Source organism: Myotis yumanensis, unplaced genomic scaffold (genome assembly GCF_028538775.1).
Source record: "Myotis yumanensis isolate MYYU_CA2020_CCGP unplaced genomic scaffold, mMyoYum1.0.hap1 SCAF_19, whole genome shotgun sequence".
NCBI lineage: Eukaryota > Metazoa > Chordata > Mammalia > Chiroptera > Vespertilionidae > Myotis > Myotis yumanensis.
In genome coordinates, this window is record NW_027223770.1 from 13,742,869 (window position 1) to 13,757,860 (window position 14,992).

The 14,992-nt window shown below is 49.8% G+C and overlaps 1 protein-coding gene across 3 annotated transcripts in view; it reads left to right on the forward strand.

Annotated features, from left to right (window-relative positions):
- Positions 1 to 14,992, forward strand: part of DGCR8 (DGCR8 microprocessor complex subunit) — a 27,628-nt gene continuing 12,636 nt past the window's right edge. The window contains exons 1-9 of one of the 3 annotated variants that reach the window (XM_070399795.1): positions 1 to 113; positions 4,183 to 4,397; positions 4,823 to 5,820; positions 6,257 to 6,416; positions 8,548 to 8,690; positions 8,842 to 9,124; positions 12,249 to 12,446; positions 12,708 to 12,809; positions 13,806 to 13,904. In XM_070399795.1, coding sequence (XP_070255896.1) covers positions 5,101 to 5,820; positions 6,257 to 6,416; positions 8,548 to 8,690; positions 8,842 to 9,124; positions 12,249 to 12,446; positions 12,708 to 12,809; positions 13,806 to 13,904 — 1,705 coding nt within the window. In that variant the 5' untranslated portion in view covers positions 1 to 113; positions 4,183 to 4,397; positions 4,823 to 5,100. Of the gene's footprint in view, positions 114 to 2,776; positions 4,398 to 4,822; positions 5,821 to 6,256; positions 6,417 to 8,547; positions 8,691 to 8,841; positions 9,125 to 12,248; positions 12,447 to 12,707; positions 12,810 to 13,805; positions 13,905 to 14,992 lie in introns of those variants that run through there. The other 2 variants (XM_070399797.1, XM_070399796.1) reach the window with 2 other exon arrangements.

The window sequence follows — 14,992 nt, forward strand, 5'->3', positions numbered from 1 at the left end:
CCGACCCGGGAGAGCCTGGGTGGCCTTTCTGGTTGGCGGCGGCGGCCGGGCCGTGAGGGTCTCCCTATTGTAGTCGGGCTGCGGGCAGCTCGGGCAGGCCGCGGGCGCCAGAGGTAGGTGCTGGGCGCGAAGGGCGCCCCGCGGGCCGGGCGGGCGCTGCGGCCTGCGCGAGGGTGCGCCCTTACTCGCTCGGGCGGTGGGCCGCGGGCCGGGAGGCACGGAGGGGCGGGGCGGGGCGGGGCGGGTGTGCGTGAGGCGGGCCTGGCCACGCGGAGTCTCGGCCTTTGTGAAGTATTAGGGACGAGGGCCTGGGAGAGCGTGGGGCTGGGGTCCCGCACGGCGGGGGGGGGGGGGGGATGTGGGACGGCGAGGTTCTGCGGCTGGGGGGCGGGCCCCGGGACCAGGCGGCGCCGAGGCCGATCGCTTTCCGCCCGGGGTAACTGTCCGAGTGTAAAGAAACCCCTCACCCTGTGGGCCCGAAGCCCTAGCATCGCTTTCAGGCGGGAAAGGTATGAACATGGTCGTGCTTGCTTAGGACCCTGCGGGGAATCTGAGAAGTCGCCCAAGTCTTTCCACTCTTCCTCATGGGTTGAGTATCACACATGGATACTCTGGACGTGGTTTTATCATAACAATGATCGTGGTAGAAGTACATGTCAGGTGGCAACCTGTTGACAGTGATTATCTGTCAAGTATTCTCTCATGGACTTGGGTTGCTCATGGTAGGAGTTTGACTGACCGTTGCTGCATGCTTTGCATGTACCTTGCTACCCGATGCTCGGTGCTCGATGCTCGGCCGTGCAGTCTAGTGCTGGTGACCGGGAGGCCAACCACTAGGACGGGGCCCGCTGTTTCCTGGCAGCGGAATGGACTTCTCAGTCACCGGGCTATGGGCAGCCCCTTCACGGGCCTTCGCTCCCCAAAGGGAGTGAATGGGCCCAGTCGGCGGTGCTGCCTGTGAGCACAGGAGGAGGCCCATTGGAGGATGACAAAAGGGACGGATGAGGTCATGCTGCTGCTGGGTTGGGCGGGAAGCCGCCGCAGGAGAGGCTTGACCTCAAGGCAGCGGCCACAGCCTCGTAACCAGCACAGCTGTGCCTCCATGCCAGCCCTGTCCGCGCAGGGTGCTGTCCAAGTGTGTTGGTTGTACCCCCGCGCCGGGGACTCAGGGAAGCCCGCTTTAAGTCTGCTGCTGGCTTACTGTCCACTTGGCAGGCAGGATTTGCATGTGTTCAAGCAGCTGAAGCAGCAGTGAGGCCCAGGGCAGGGTGAACCATCCGTTTGAGTTCTCTGTGGCCAGGCACCGTGTGGGACAATTCCCAAGTGTTGTTTTACAGTTTCACCGTGGCCTTGGGGGTAGCAAACATCCGACTGGTTTGCCCGGTCGTGGCCTGTGTTGTAGTTGCCCTCCCCTCCGTGGTGATCTCATCCAGCCGCCTGGCTTTAATGCCATCTCTCCTTGACATCTCCATCTCCGGCCCCAGCCTGCCATCTGAGCTGCAGCCTCAGCTTTCTAGCTGCCTCATCCACATCTCTCTGTGTTACTTTGATGCTAAGTAGCCACGTGCAAACTTAAACGCCCAATCTTTACCCCAAAACACTCCTCATGCTGCCTTCACCACCTCAGTGCATGACAGCTCTGTTCTTGAGTTTGGAGCCACCTGGATTCTTCTCAGGCCTCCATACCACCCTCAGGACCATTTATCATCACCTCCGGTTTAAGTCTGGTAATAAGCCTCTTAATTCTTCTTTTTGCTCTCACCCTTGCCCCTCTCCTCATGATTCTTTTGCATTGCAAGATAATATAAAACTGAGGCAGTTCAGATTGGAGCCAGCTTGCCTGGGTGGTAAAACAGCTCCTCCACTTTCTAGCTGTGTGACCTTGAGCAAGTTGCTTAACCTTTCTCGGTGCTGTGTGAGCACTGGAGAATAAAAGTTCATGAAGGGCTTAGAAAAGGGTCCAGCTGAGAGTTGGCTGCCATTGCTGTCCTTGGATCATGTGACCCCACTGCTTGGACTTTGCTGTCCAGTGGCCCATCTCAAGATAAGAGCCAGAGTCCTGGCCTTGCTTGCTCGCACAGACCTGGCCTCCTCTCATTTCCCCTCAGCACATTGCTCTCACCTGCTACACCAGGCTCCTACCCAGGGCCTTTGTTCTTCTTTGTGTGCTTGGAGTGTCCTCTCCTCACACTCCCACTACCCACCTGACTCACTCTCCTTACCTTCAGATGGACAGTGGCTGTGAGGTCTTTACTGTCCATTCTTTCTGAAGCTGCCTTCCCTTTCTCAATTCCTTGCTTTATTTTCTCTTGAGCACTTACCAGTTTTTCTTAGTTGTTACTTGACCATCTCCTGCTAAAATGTGAGCTCTGTGGGGCAGGGATTTTGTCTGCCTGGTGTCCTCAGGATCTAGGATAGTGTGTGTGTGTGTGTGTGCGTGTGTGTGCGCACGCACGCACTACATTGAAGGGGTTTAGCAAACACTTGTTGAATGAGTAGTGAAAGCTTGCAGAGGGAAAGTAAGGAACTTGTTCAGAACTGCCCCACTGTGGGGCTGCTGCCTCCTGGGGCTGGGCAGGTTTTCCTGATCTTCCAAGAAGCACACACTTTCTCTCCACAGCTCTCCAACCTCACCCTATGCACCTCTTCAAGGCCTCCGTCAGTTGTTATCATTGTCATCTTTGCTTGTGCTTCTACCACATGGCTACTTCTTAGCCTTGTAATATGGTAATAGGCATTCCCTCTCCTATGCTGCCATTTGTCCTCAAACCCCCCCATCTCCTTATGTCTTCTTCATTTTAGTTTTTTTTTTTTTTTTTTTTTAGCCCCAGGAGTCACATTTGGCCCTACCTCGAGTCTGGACAGACCTGCCAGGTGCTAAGGGGTTTGGTCCTGGTCTGATCAGTGTTCTGTAGCTCTGGGCATGCTGACCTGCTTGTCCTTCTCTTAAAATGATCTTTCTTGGTTGGCAGGAAACTGGTCTTACTCTACTCAGTGTTCCTGGTGCCTCTCTGGTTGCAGCCTCCTTAGTGTTTGCCTGCAGCTCAGTCTATCTGTCCTTATCTATGTGCTGCATTTCCTTCATCCTTAGCACCTTTGACAGACACATCTCTGGGGAGGTATTGTGTTAAATTACCATTGAAACCAGAACAGTAAGGACATCTTAGAATCTTGGAAATAGAGTGACAGGTTGGTGATCATTGCTCTTCCACCTGTGTCCAGGTCGTGGGGACCTTCCTTGTCTCTGGTAGTGCCTTCCTCAGAGTAGACAGCCAGTATTTGTCCAAAGACTTGATTAAACAAGTCTCTGGTTTTTATGTTATGCCACCTTCAAAATACAGCCACCATACTCTGTCCCTTCACCACAAACTTTTTATACATGTGATGTCTGCTGATTCCTGTCTATGCAACCAGTCATGCTGCCGTGTGCATATATAGGCATGCATGTGCGTATCTGCACTGTGTGCATGGCATATTTACATGTCTGTCTGTCTGTACTGTGTGTGAGCCTGCATGTGCTTTGCTCTGATGCTCAGGCCTCCTGCAGACCTCTGGGTTTTGGATTGCCCCTCTGAGCTGCCTTCCAGCCTCATACCAGTCCGTTTGTCATGCTTCCTCTGGAGTGAAGCTTCTCAGAGCTGCGTCCTCAACCCTGTTCTTGGTCTCTATTCCCTCTCTGGGCAGCCTCTCTTCTGTGGCTTTGACGACTACCACCTCTTGAATGTGTTCTGGCCCGTATTCTCAGGACCAGTTAGTTCCAGAGCGGTGACCTCAGCTCCTGTTGGACAGGGCTCCTGCCCGAATGCTGAAACACATGCGTCCCTCCAGGGGAAAGCCTCATTTGCTCTCAGTTCCCTCTTGTCTGTGCTCTCCACCTCTACCCAGTCAGCAGAGTGGTTAGTATGGTGTCTTCACTGTTCCTGAAGGCTCCTGTTCTTTGACGCCTTGGCCCTCTGGCCTCAAGGACTCCCTTGGGCATAGGGACTGTGCCTGGAGCAGTGGTTAGCTTTTTTTCTCAAATAAGGATTAAACTGTGGCATGAGAGTCAACTCACCCTGTGTGGCTCCTCATTGCCCCCAGGATGGAGCCAGGCTCCAGATGGTACCTAGAACTCCCTGTGCCTTGGCTCCAGCTGTCTCCTGCAGCTGCCCCACCAACCCTGGCCTGGCTCCCTTCCCACAGCCACCACCCCTTCCTCTACTGGGAACAGAACCACGCCACCTCTGGCGACTTCAGCACGCTGCATCACTGTCCCGGTCCACGTGCCACCTTGTGGGCCCAGGAGAGCCCTGGGGTTCCAGGGTAGCAGAGCGCCCGGCTGTACCTCTGAGGCCCTAGTGCTGCAGAGTTGAGCTGAGGGTCTCGTGCTCACCCTCTGACTGACACAGCCCTAGCAGGTGAGTAGATTGATGTTGCTCTGATGGCCGGAGGGAGGCCACACACCTTATGTGTGCTCTGGAAAGGGCAGCCTTACACCACGTGCTTGCTTACCTAATAAACTGAGTTAGTGGAATGCTGCGGTGAAGTTTAGTGTAGATTTTTTTTTTAATCCTTTTGAGCCTTAAGACTAAATACTGTTTTTATGCTTCTGAAGTAGGAACTACAGTGGACAATTAATAAAATATTTAACTTGGGCTTACTATTATTTAGGTTATAAAGAAATAAAGTAAAGGTAGTTTGTTTTAAAGCTTAAAAGGTTCTCTTAGGCAGTATTTTTGTGTTGTTGTTTTTTTTGCTACACTGTTAAAAGCACTTGACTCTTGGTACCAGGGAAGTAGAAGGTTTCTGTCATTTGTGACGATGTTTTTAAATCTCTTTGCAGGTAGAAGAAGAAAGGTGCCACTTTGGCATGAAGACAGACTCGCTTAGTCGTCAGTCATTTAAGCTGAGTGCATTGTGATTTCCAATAATTGAGGCAGTGGTTCTAAAAGCTGTCTACATTAATGAAAAGAGCAATGTGGCCAGCTTGACTAAGCCGCCAGTGTGTGCAGCGCGGGCAGGACGGCACCGGGTCTCGACGGACTTGTGCATGTTAGCAGTATAGATTTATGTAAGGTTTTTAAAAACTGGTCTTTTAAAATAGTCTTAACCACTTTTACTATGGAGACATATGAGAGTCCCTCTCCTCTCCCGCGTGAGCCCGCAGGAGAAGCGGTGATGGAGAAACGTGCTTGCCCCCTCCAAGCGCTGCCCCGTGAACAGTCTCCACCACCTCCCCTGCAAACGTCCAGTGATGCAGAGGTAATGGACGTTGGCTCTGGTGGTGATGGACAGGCCGAACCCCCTGCTGAGGACCCACTCAACTTCTACGGAGCTTCTCTTCTCTCCAAAGGATCCTTCTCTAAAGCCCGTCTCCTCATAGACCCGAACTGTAGTGGCTACAGCCCGCGCACCGCCCGGCACGCACCTGCGGTCCGGAAGTTCTCCCCTGACCTTAAGTTGCTTAAGGATGTAAAGATTAGTGTGAGCTTTACCGAGAGCTGCAGGAGTAAGGACAGGAAGGTGCTGTACACAGGAGTGGAGCGCGACGCTCGTGCGGAGTGCAGTCTGGCCCTTAGCCCTGTCAGTGGAGACATGCATGCTTGTCCCTTTGGCGGGAGTGTTGGTAATGGGGTAGGCATAGGGGGTGAGAGTGCTGATAAGAAGGATGAGGAGAATGATCTGGATCAGGAAAAGAGAGTGGAGTATGCAGTGCTCGATGAGTTAGAAGATTTTACTGACAATTTGGAGCTAGATGAAGAAGGAGCAGGCGGGTTCACGGCTAAAGCAATCGTGCAAAGAGACAGAGTGGATGAAGAGGCCTTGAATTTCTCCTACGAGGTATGTCGGTGACCTCTCCTTTGGAGTGCTCTTAACAAAACCCAAAGAGAGGTGTTTGGGAACAGCAGCATCTTTTGTAAGCTGATGTTGCAGAGAAAAGAAGTCCATACGAGGTGGAAAAGCGATAGCTGTAAAGAGTCCACATTTTTAAACTGATGAAAAATTTGGCTGACAGGTCAGCCTTTTACCAACCTGAGTTGGAAAATGCTGTGGAGACATGCTCCCTGATGGTGTGTGTGCCTGGATCAAGCCCTTTGGCTTCAGTTTTTTGTATCGTCCCGTTTGTTTTTCAGATGATCATGCACTATAAAGGCACATCTAGGTCCCATTGAGAGTGCCTCATTTCTGTGTCCGTTCTCACTAGTGTTGTTAAACTTGCCTGTGGTGCAGGAATGTAGGTGCCGGGGCTGTAGTGTCTGAATAGTATGTTTTGCAGGATGATTTTGACAACGACGTTGATGCTCTGTTGGAAGAGGGCCTTTGTGCTCCCAAAAAGAGGAGAGTGGATGAGAAATATGGAGGAGACAGCGACCATCCATCTGATGGAGAGACAAGTGTGCAGCCAATGATGACCAAGATTAAAACAGTGCTCAAAAGTAAGTTGGGTCAAAAGTAGTGAGTGATTGCAGGGCAGCGGAAGTGCAGGTTTGTCATTTGGATACCAGATGACAGTCTCGGCATGCTTTTGAGGGCAAGCTAATCATGTCTGATGAAGGGGAAACAAGACACAAGGACGCACCCAGAAGCACTACCACCCAGGTGCAAATCGTGGTGTATGCTGTGGAAACTACAGAGAAGCTAGTGTCTTGCAGAGGAACTGGGAAGGGACTTCTGATGGGGTGGGGAGTGGACCCCTGAGGAGGGGACATGGTGTGTTCTGGGAGATGACAAGATAGGCAACCAGTGTGTGTGGAGGTCGAGGCCAGAGGTAGGTGCTCAGCATGGTGGTAGGTGAAGATCAAGGTCCAAGTTCTAGACTCTGTTGTTCTCGGGAGAAGTCACTAGAAGCAAGCAGGTGTTCAAAACATGGTAGAATAAATTTTATTGTGGCATAATTGCTCTCAATAAAAATGCTAAATCTAATGATTTGTGGGGTTTTTTTGTGTTTATATTTAATTCTCACCTGAGGATATTTTTTCCATCATTTTTCAGAGAGAATAGAAAGGAGGGAGGGAGGGGGGAAGAGTGAGTGAGAAACATCAATATGAGAGAGACACATCGACTGGTTGCTTCCTGCACTCGCCTGAACATGGGGTGGGGAGCAAACCTGAAACCCAGGTATGAACCCTTGACCCTGAATCAAACCCGGGACCCTTTGGTGTGCAGGATGATGCTCTAACCACTGAATACTCTGGCCAATGGCTGGTTTTTAAAACATTTAAAAATATGTTATATTTTTAAAGATTAAAAGGATGCTGACAACTTGGAAAAAAATGTATCTTTGTAGCTAGAGGCAGAAAAAAAAGCAGGCAGATATTGTTACACAATTTTTATCTAAAAGCACAGCTCCTGTGGCTGCAGCATGGCACGTGTATTTCAGATAGGCAGGGTGGGAGCTCCTGGTGTACAAGGGGAGGTGTTCTAAGGTACAGGCAGTAGGATTTACACTTGGATTTGAGGACAGAGTGGAGAGCAGTAGGGAGACGTCCAGAGTTTTGTTCGCGCAACTGCTTTGCCAGTGCAGTACCAGTCTGAGAGGAGTCTGTCAGTTTCTGTCTGTCCTGGCGGCACCTGTGAGTGTCCAGGTGGAGATGTAGGGCTGGGCATTTGGACAGCGGAGAGGGGCTGAAGAGATGCATGGGGACTCAGGTAGGCAGACAGGTGACACTTTAGTCTGAGGTGCTTGGTACAGAAGGTGATGAGGTGTGATGGGAGGAAATTGAGGGGTAGGTTGTATGCAGTCTCCTCTGGCTATGTAGTGGATGCGTCAGTGGTGGGCAGGTGTGTGTCTGCCTGTGTTGACTAGTGGTTGGAATAGGACAAATGTTGGGTTCACTGATTGCAGACGGAGATGAACTTGGGTCTCAGCTTCTGCGAACAGGTTGAGGGGCAGTCTTCACCTTGGTGCCTCTGGCAGGTTTGCTTTGTGCTCTTTCTGGGGTTTCAGCACCTCATTCTGAGCAGGTAAAGTTGTGTCCGTTTTGAGCAGTGCACAGGCTAGCAGTATGCCTGGCCACTCTACCTACCTGCTTGGGCACTGGCTTTCCCTCTGCATTCTTCTCCACCTGGCAGCCTGACTGGCAGTGGTGCCTCCCTCCCAGGAGTTGCAGCTTGCTCCTCCTGCTTACAGACTGCATATGAGCAGCATGTGAGCTCTTCAGACAGCCGGGGCAACTTTATGACCACTCATTGGTATAAATGAGTGGCCTGGATGCACCTGTGTCCTATATTGTGCTTGGTTTGTATTTCATTTGATGTAAGGCAGCTCTTTGGCCTGGCTCACAGGGGAGAGTGCCTGATAGGGTTTGTGCACTTCTGACCTGAAATACTCCCTTCCAGGGGCTGTCCTGACACCAGCTGTCCAGGAGGTGCTGGGAGGTGCCAAGCAACAGACAGGGCTGGAATAGGCTCTGTCTGGAGGTGGGGCACTTCCCTACTTGCTTAGTTCTTAGAGGTTCTTTTCAATGTTTGGTCCATTTTACCATGTTTATCTGCCTTATGTCATAATTTTAAAAAATCCCAACAGTTTTTGTTTTTCAAGTGATTGTAGGATGTTCTTCTATGCAGGTCGTGGCCGCCCACCTACAGAACCATTGCCTGATGGGTGGATCATGACATTCCATAACTCCGGAGTCCCTGTGTACCTACACCGAGAGTCTCGGGTGGTCACCTGGTCGAGGCCGTACTTCTTGGGAACGGGAAGCATACGGGTATGGGATGCATCAGTCCTGAATTTAGTCTTGCAAATTTGCAGACGAGAATGTGCACACATTGGATCATAGCCAAGCCGAGGCAGGTGAAAGACATCGGATTTCAGACTGGGGTCATCCTTATAATCTATTGCAATTTTACTATCCACAGAAACATGACCCTCCTCTGAGTAGCATCCCCTGTCTGCATTACAAGAAAATGAAGGACAACGAGGAAAGGGAGCAAAACAGTGAGCTTTCCCCTAGTGGGGAGGTGTCCCCGGTCAAGCCCCTCAGTCGATCTGCAGAGCTGGAGTTTCCCCTGGAAGAGCCTGACTCCATGGGGGCCGACACGGGGCCCCCAGATGAGAAGGACCCACTGGGGGCTGAGGCTGCCCCTGGGGCCCTGGGGCAGGTGAAGGCCAAAGTTGAGGTGTGCAAAGACGAATCAGTTGGTAAGTTTCCAGAGTGAACTCTTTCCATTTTGCTGCCCCTACATCCTGTGGGGTCCCCTTCCTTCTGCTGAAGACCATCTGTTCCTAGTTATGTCTGTGAGGAAGGGACTGCTGGGGACCTCTGTCTACCCACAACATGGCTGGGAAGGCCCATCTCCCTGTTCTTTGGAGAACCTGCCTAGGTCCCATGCTCTAGGCCCCTGTTCCTGGGCTCTGTAGGGCCCATGTGGCCAATGCTGTCATGGAGATGACTGTTAGTGCAGGCCCACCTTTTTCTCTAGTCATTTTTATGTTCTTTCCTGAAGTTTTGCTTTTTTTAGTAGGATGTATTCGATGTGGCGTTTTGATTTATCTTGATGCACTCAGAACAGGCTGCTTCAATCCACAGACTCACTGTTGGGAAACTATTGCTATTCTGTGGGCATTTCACACTTAAATCCTGCAATTGTGGGTGTGTGTTGGTGTTTTTCACTCCCTCTCCTGTCTTTAAGCTTAGTTTCACCCATTCAAATTTTAACATTTTAATAAAAATTTTTTATTATTACTTTTTAAAAGATATATTTTTACTAGAGGCCTGGTGCACAAAATTCGTGTACTGGGGCGGGGGTGGGGGGGCGTCCCTCAGCCTGGCCTGCGCCCTCTCGCAGTGCAGGAGCCCTCGGGGATCTCCGACTGACGGCTTAGGCTCGCAGGAGAGGCTCCTGCCACCGCTGCTGCACTAGCCAGCTGTGAGCCTGGCTTCTGGCTGAGCAGTGCTCCCCCTGTGAGAGCACACTGACCACCAGGGGTCAGTTCCTGCTTTGAGCGTCTGCCCCGTGGTGGTCAGTGTGCATCATAGTGACCGGTCGTTCTGCTGTTTGGTTGATTTGCATATTAGCCTTTTATTATATAGGATTAATTTCAGAGAGGAAGGGGGAGAGAGAGAGAGAGAGAGAGAGAGAGAGAGAGAGAGAGAGATAGAGAGATAGAAACATCAATGATGAGAGAGAATCATTGCTCCATTGCCTCTTGCAGGCCCCACAAGGGATGGAGCCCAAAACCTGGGCATGTGCCCTGACCAGGAATTGAACCATGACTTCCTGGTTCATAGGTCAATGCTTAACCACTGAGCAACATCGGTTGGACTTTTATTATTTATTACTTTTAATCCTCACCTGAGGACATGCTTAGAGAGAGAACCGGGGGGGGGGGGGGGGGGAGGCCGGGAGGAGGAGGGAGGGAGAGAAACATCAGTTGGTACGTGCCCTGACTGTGGATCGAACCCACAACCCTTCAATGTATAGGACGACACTCAACCAACTGAGCCATTCGAGCTGGGCTACCCATTCAAGTCTTAGTTGTCCCTTCGGTCATGGCAAACTGTTACCTGCTGAATTTTTTTTTTTAATGTATTTATTTTTATTGATTTTAGAGAGGAAGGGAGCAGGAGAGAGAGCAACATCAATCATGAGAGAAAATCATTGATCGGCTGCCTCCTGCACTCCCCCTACTGGGGATCGTGCCTGCAACCAGGCATGTACCCTTGACTGGAATCGAACCTGGGACCCTTTAGTCCACAGGCCGAGGCTCTACTCATGGTGCAAAACTCGCTAGGGCTTTTGATGTTTTTTGAATTGATTTCAGAGAGAGGAAAGGAGAGGGAGAAAGGAATAGAAACATCAATGATGAGGGAGAATCATTGATTGGCTGCCTCTTGCATGCCCCCTACTGGGGATTGAGCCTGCAACCCAGGCATGTGCCCTGACTGGGAATTGAACCGTGATCTCCTGGTTCATGGGTCAACGCTCAACCACTGAGCCACACTGGTTAGGTTGAATCTTTTTTCAAAGAGGACTTTGCCTTTTCAGGACTTCTGATTGTGTGTATTGCTGCCTGGCTTGTCTCATAACTATTCCATGCGAGGAGCCTAAGAAGAGCTAGGGAGATGGCTTCTGGGGGACGGGGAGAAGCAGCATGCTGGTTAGAGCCTTGGACATCTGGGGAAAGGCAGAGTCTCACTGGTCCCCGAGTTCCCCCGATGGATGGATCTCAGTCTTCCCTCAACCTGTGTGTCTGGTGTTGCCTTCCTCCCTCTTGCAAGCCGGCTTCCTCTATCTTCTGTGGGTGTGTCAAGGCTTTTCTCTGGGACCTAGCTGGAAGGGAGCTCTCCCTTTGAGACATTGCTCTAGTTTTTTGTACTATCTTTTATGCACGTGTAAATGATTGTATTTCTGTTTTTCTAAAACACTAACCTCATTCTCCTGTGAGAGGTGACCACTGGTACTTACTTCCAGACTCATTTCTCTGCATTCTTTGCAAAGAAGTATGTAGTTTCAGTTTATAATTAAGTAGGTGCAAGTATATTTTTTGTAGCCTTTTGTTTTAAAAAGCTACATCTCAGTGTACATCTCAGTCTTCCTACACAGAATCCCTCTCTCCACCTTCTGCTGGCATTGCTCTTAGGGTTGGCATGAGCCACGGCACACTTGAGTGCTAGGAGGCAGGCAGGAAACTATTGAGGCTGATGGGAACCTCTAGGAAGTCCTGGGGAGAAGGGGATGATAGTAGGTGTAACAGTAAAAGTGGGAGGCCCCAGGACACTTCACTGAATGGTGCGGGGGTGGAGTACTCAGCTGAGGCAAGGCCCTGCATGAGCTGTGGGGCTGAGCCAGGGGCCAAGTGGGGAGAGGCATGATGAGTATCCAGGTCTAAGCTGCCAGAGGGTGTTACTGAATTTGGAGGCTGCCAAGGTGGCTAGAGGGGAGAGCAAGCAAGATGGGCAGTGGGTGCACGGCTCCCCTGCCTGCTACTGGCAGTTAGGCACCTGTTTTGATGGACTCTGAAGGCCATCTGATTTTTTTTTTTAAAGCTTTCTTTTTTTTAAAATCCTTGTTCTTACTCCAAATTAACTAAAAGAATATCCCAGAAGTTTGTTCATAAGGACCTTTCAGAATAATTTGAGCTGGCTGAGTGAAGGGACCTCATTCTTTGCTTTCCATACCCTTCAAAAGGAACATGGAAAGAGCAGTGGGTATTGTGTGGTGGGACCTGTCTGGTGGTAGCCCATCACTGTCCAATTCACTGGACAGAGGAAACGACTTACATTGAAAATTAGTAATATGTCTTGCTGGTAAATCTTATATAGATCTTGAGGAATTTCGGAGCTACTTGGAGAAGCGTTTTGACTTTGAGCAAGTTACTGTAAAGAAATTCAGAACTTGGGCCGAGCGGCGGCAGTTTAACCGAGAAATGAAACGGAAACAGGCGGAGTCTGAGAGGCCCATCCTGCCGGCCAATCAGAAGCTCATTACTCTATCTGTGCAAGATGCGCCCACAAAGAAAGGTGAGTGGGGCTTGTAAGTTGTAACATTGGCAGACTGGTTATATTGTTATTTTTCATTTGATGTTCTTAAAATGTATACTTTGTGTGTGAGTTGCATTTTAATTGAAAGCTTATGTTTACACTGTGAATGCAGAATTCCGACACATTCATGGCAGTGAGCCTCTAATTCAATGACTTGGTAACTTGGATGGTGCCAGGTCCCGAGTGCTAGCTTGTAGTGGGGTCCTCACACTGTTGTTGAGATGGTCCTTCTTGTCACAGAATTTGTCATTAACCCCAACGGGAAGTCCGAGGTCTGCATCCTGCACGAGTACATGCAGCGTGTCCTCAAGGTCCGCCCGGTTTATAATTTCTTTGAATGTGGTAAGTTTGACCTTCCTCGTCTCAGTACTAAAGTCACACACCTCACTTTGATCATGGCTGGGGAGATGGGAACTGGCTGTTGGTTGGGATAGAAATGAAAGGGAAGGACAAGGAGAAGGATATTGCAGATAGGCAGTTCATTTTTATGGGAATGTTTCTAGACTAAGGGTTACTGCCTCTGCTTCCCCTTTTATTTTTTTATTTTTATTTTTTTAAAATATATTTTATTGATTTTTTACAGATCGGAAGGGAGAGGGATAGAGAGTTAGAAACATCAATCAGCTGCCTCCTGCACACCTCCTACTGGGGATGTGCCCGCAACCAAGGTATATGCCCTTGACCAGAATCGAACCTGGGACCATTCAGTCCCTAGGCTGACGCTCTATCCACTGAGCCAAACCAGTTAGGGCGTCTGCTTCCCCTTTTTATTGTTCACACTCCACCCTCCCTCATCGTCCTTTGTTCCTTGCTCTGAGGAAGGCCTCCCATTGTCTCCAGCCTCCCCCAGGTGGATGAAGGAGCTTCAGGCCTGCCCTTCCCATCAACTGTCTCCTGTCCATCCTTGTCACATCCTTGAAAACCAATTTTTCTTCCTGTTGGAAGCCAGAACCTAGGAATTACTCATTGCTTTTCATGTTTCTTTGGCTCACTACATCTGTGCATCCCTGCCCCTCACTGTACTCTGTCCGTCTTTCACAGACATTGGTCCCTGTTCCTGGTGGTTCTGCCTCTGTCCTTCAGCTCACTATCCCATGGTCCCCCTTTCTTGAAATTTTCCAGGTGTGTTCTCTGCCTGCTGACCATCTCAGCCCCATCTCAATGCCTAAGGGAGTCTCAGGTCTCTGTCTTCCAGCAGAAGTCTTGGCCCCACCTTGTCTGCTGGTGTGAGCAGATTGTGTTTGTGTGTGTGTGTGTGTGTGTGTGCGCGCTTGAGTGTGCACACTGGCTTCTAATGTCTTGGGAAGTGTGTTTTAAAACAGTAATTTTAATTTTAAGAGAACCCAAGTGAGCCTTTTGGCGCCTCGGTGACCATTGATGGTGTGACCTATGGATCTGGAACTGCAAGCAGCAAAAAACTTGCGAAGAATAAAGCTGGTAATGTGCCTACTGAGATGTCAGAGCTCCATACTACCCACTGTGATTGTCCCTCCTCTTGGTTGGGGAGGGCTGAGCAGCAGGAGTGGGAGTGGTGTGGTTGGGGAAAATCCATTTTATTTCTGTAATTGTCTATTTGATTTTTAAAAATTATTTGCTCATTGGGAAAGATTCAGATATAGAAAGTAAAGCCTGAGAAATAAAAGTAGAAAGTCCCTTCTTAACTCATTGGCAGCCAGGCTGAAATCTCCCACCCTTTTCCTCCCTACTCACAGAGCTGACTGGGCTGCACTAGGCACATGTTGTAGAGTGGGTTTGCATTTAAACGGAGCAAAATGTGGGCATGCTAGGAGATGAAAAACAGGTGAGTCAGCATGCTATTGGCATTCTCTTTGAGTGGTTTTGACATTTGTGAGGACGATTTCCTGAGTCCTTCAAACTGCACATTTGGGACTGCCACTCATTGAACACATAGCAGATCCGGGGGAAAGCTTATGTTTTCTGGTTAAAACCCATTGCTCTTTTTGACCGTGTATGTGCTGTTCACTCTTATGCTCAGCACTAGTAGTTGTTGGCATTTTTATCCAACAATTTGGAAAACAACTACAACAAGAATTTGCCCCAGCTCAGGGCTATTTGGCCTCTTCTTAGGAGTGGACAACATTGCAGGGTAGGTGTTGGGTGCACCCCAGACTCTGGTACCCATAGGCTGATTCGTGAGGTTTCTATTATTCCCATTGTCTTCCAGAGTGGCTCTGCCCTTCACAGAGTGTGAAATATGTCAGTTTTGTTCAAATCTCACTAGGTCTTGGGTCAGTTTAAGTGTTTTTGCTCATGGGACTTAGCGTTTCCCTCGGTGTTGCTTTCTTTCGATGGTGTATGCTGAATACAATTGGAATAATACATTACTGTCTGTCCTTCCTCTGTGAGGCTGTGCTGGGCTCATCCAGTGCACCCCGTTCTCTAGGAAGGCCTATTGTCCTTTTTTTTTTCATATATTTTATTGATTTTTTTTACAGAGAGGAAGGGAAAAGGAGAGGGATAGAGAGAAACATCGATGAGAGAGAAACATTGATTCAGATGCTTCC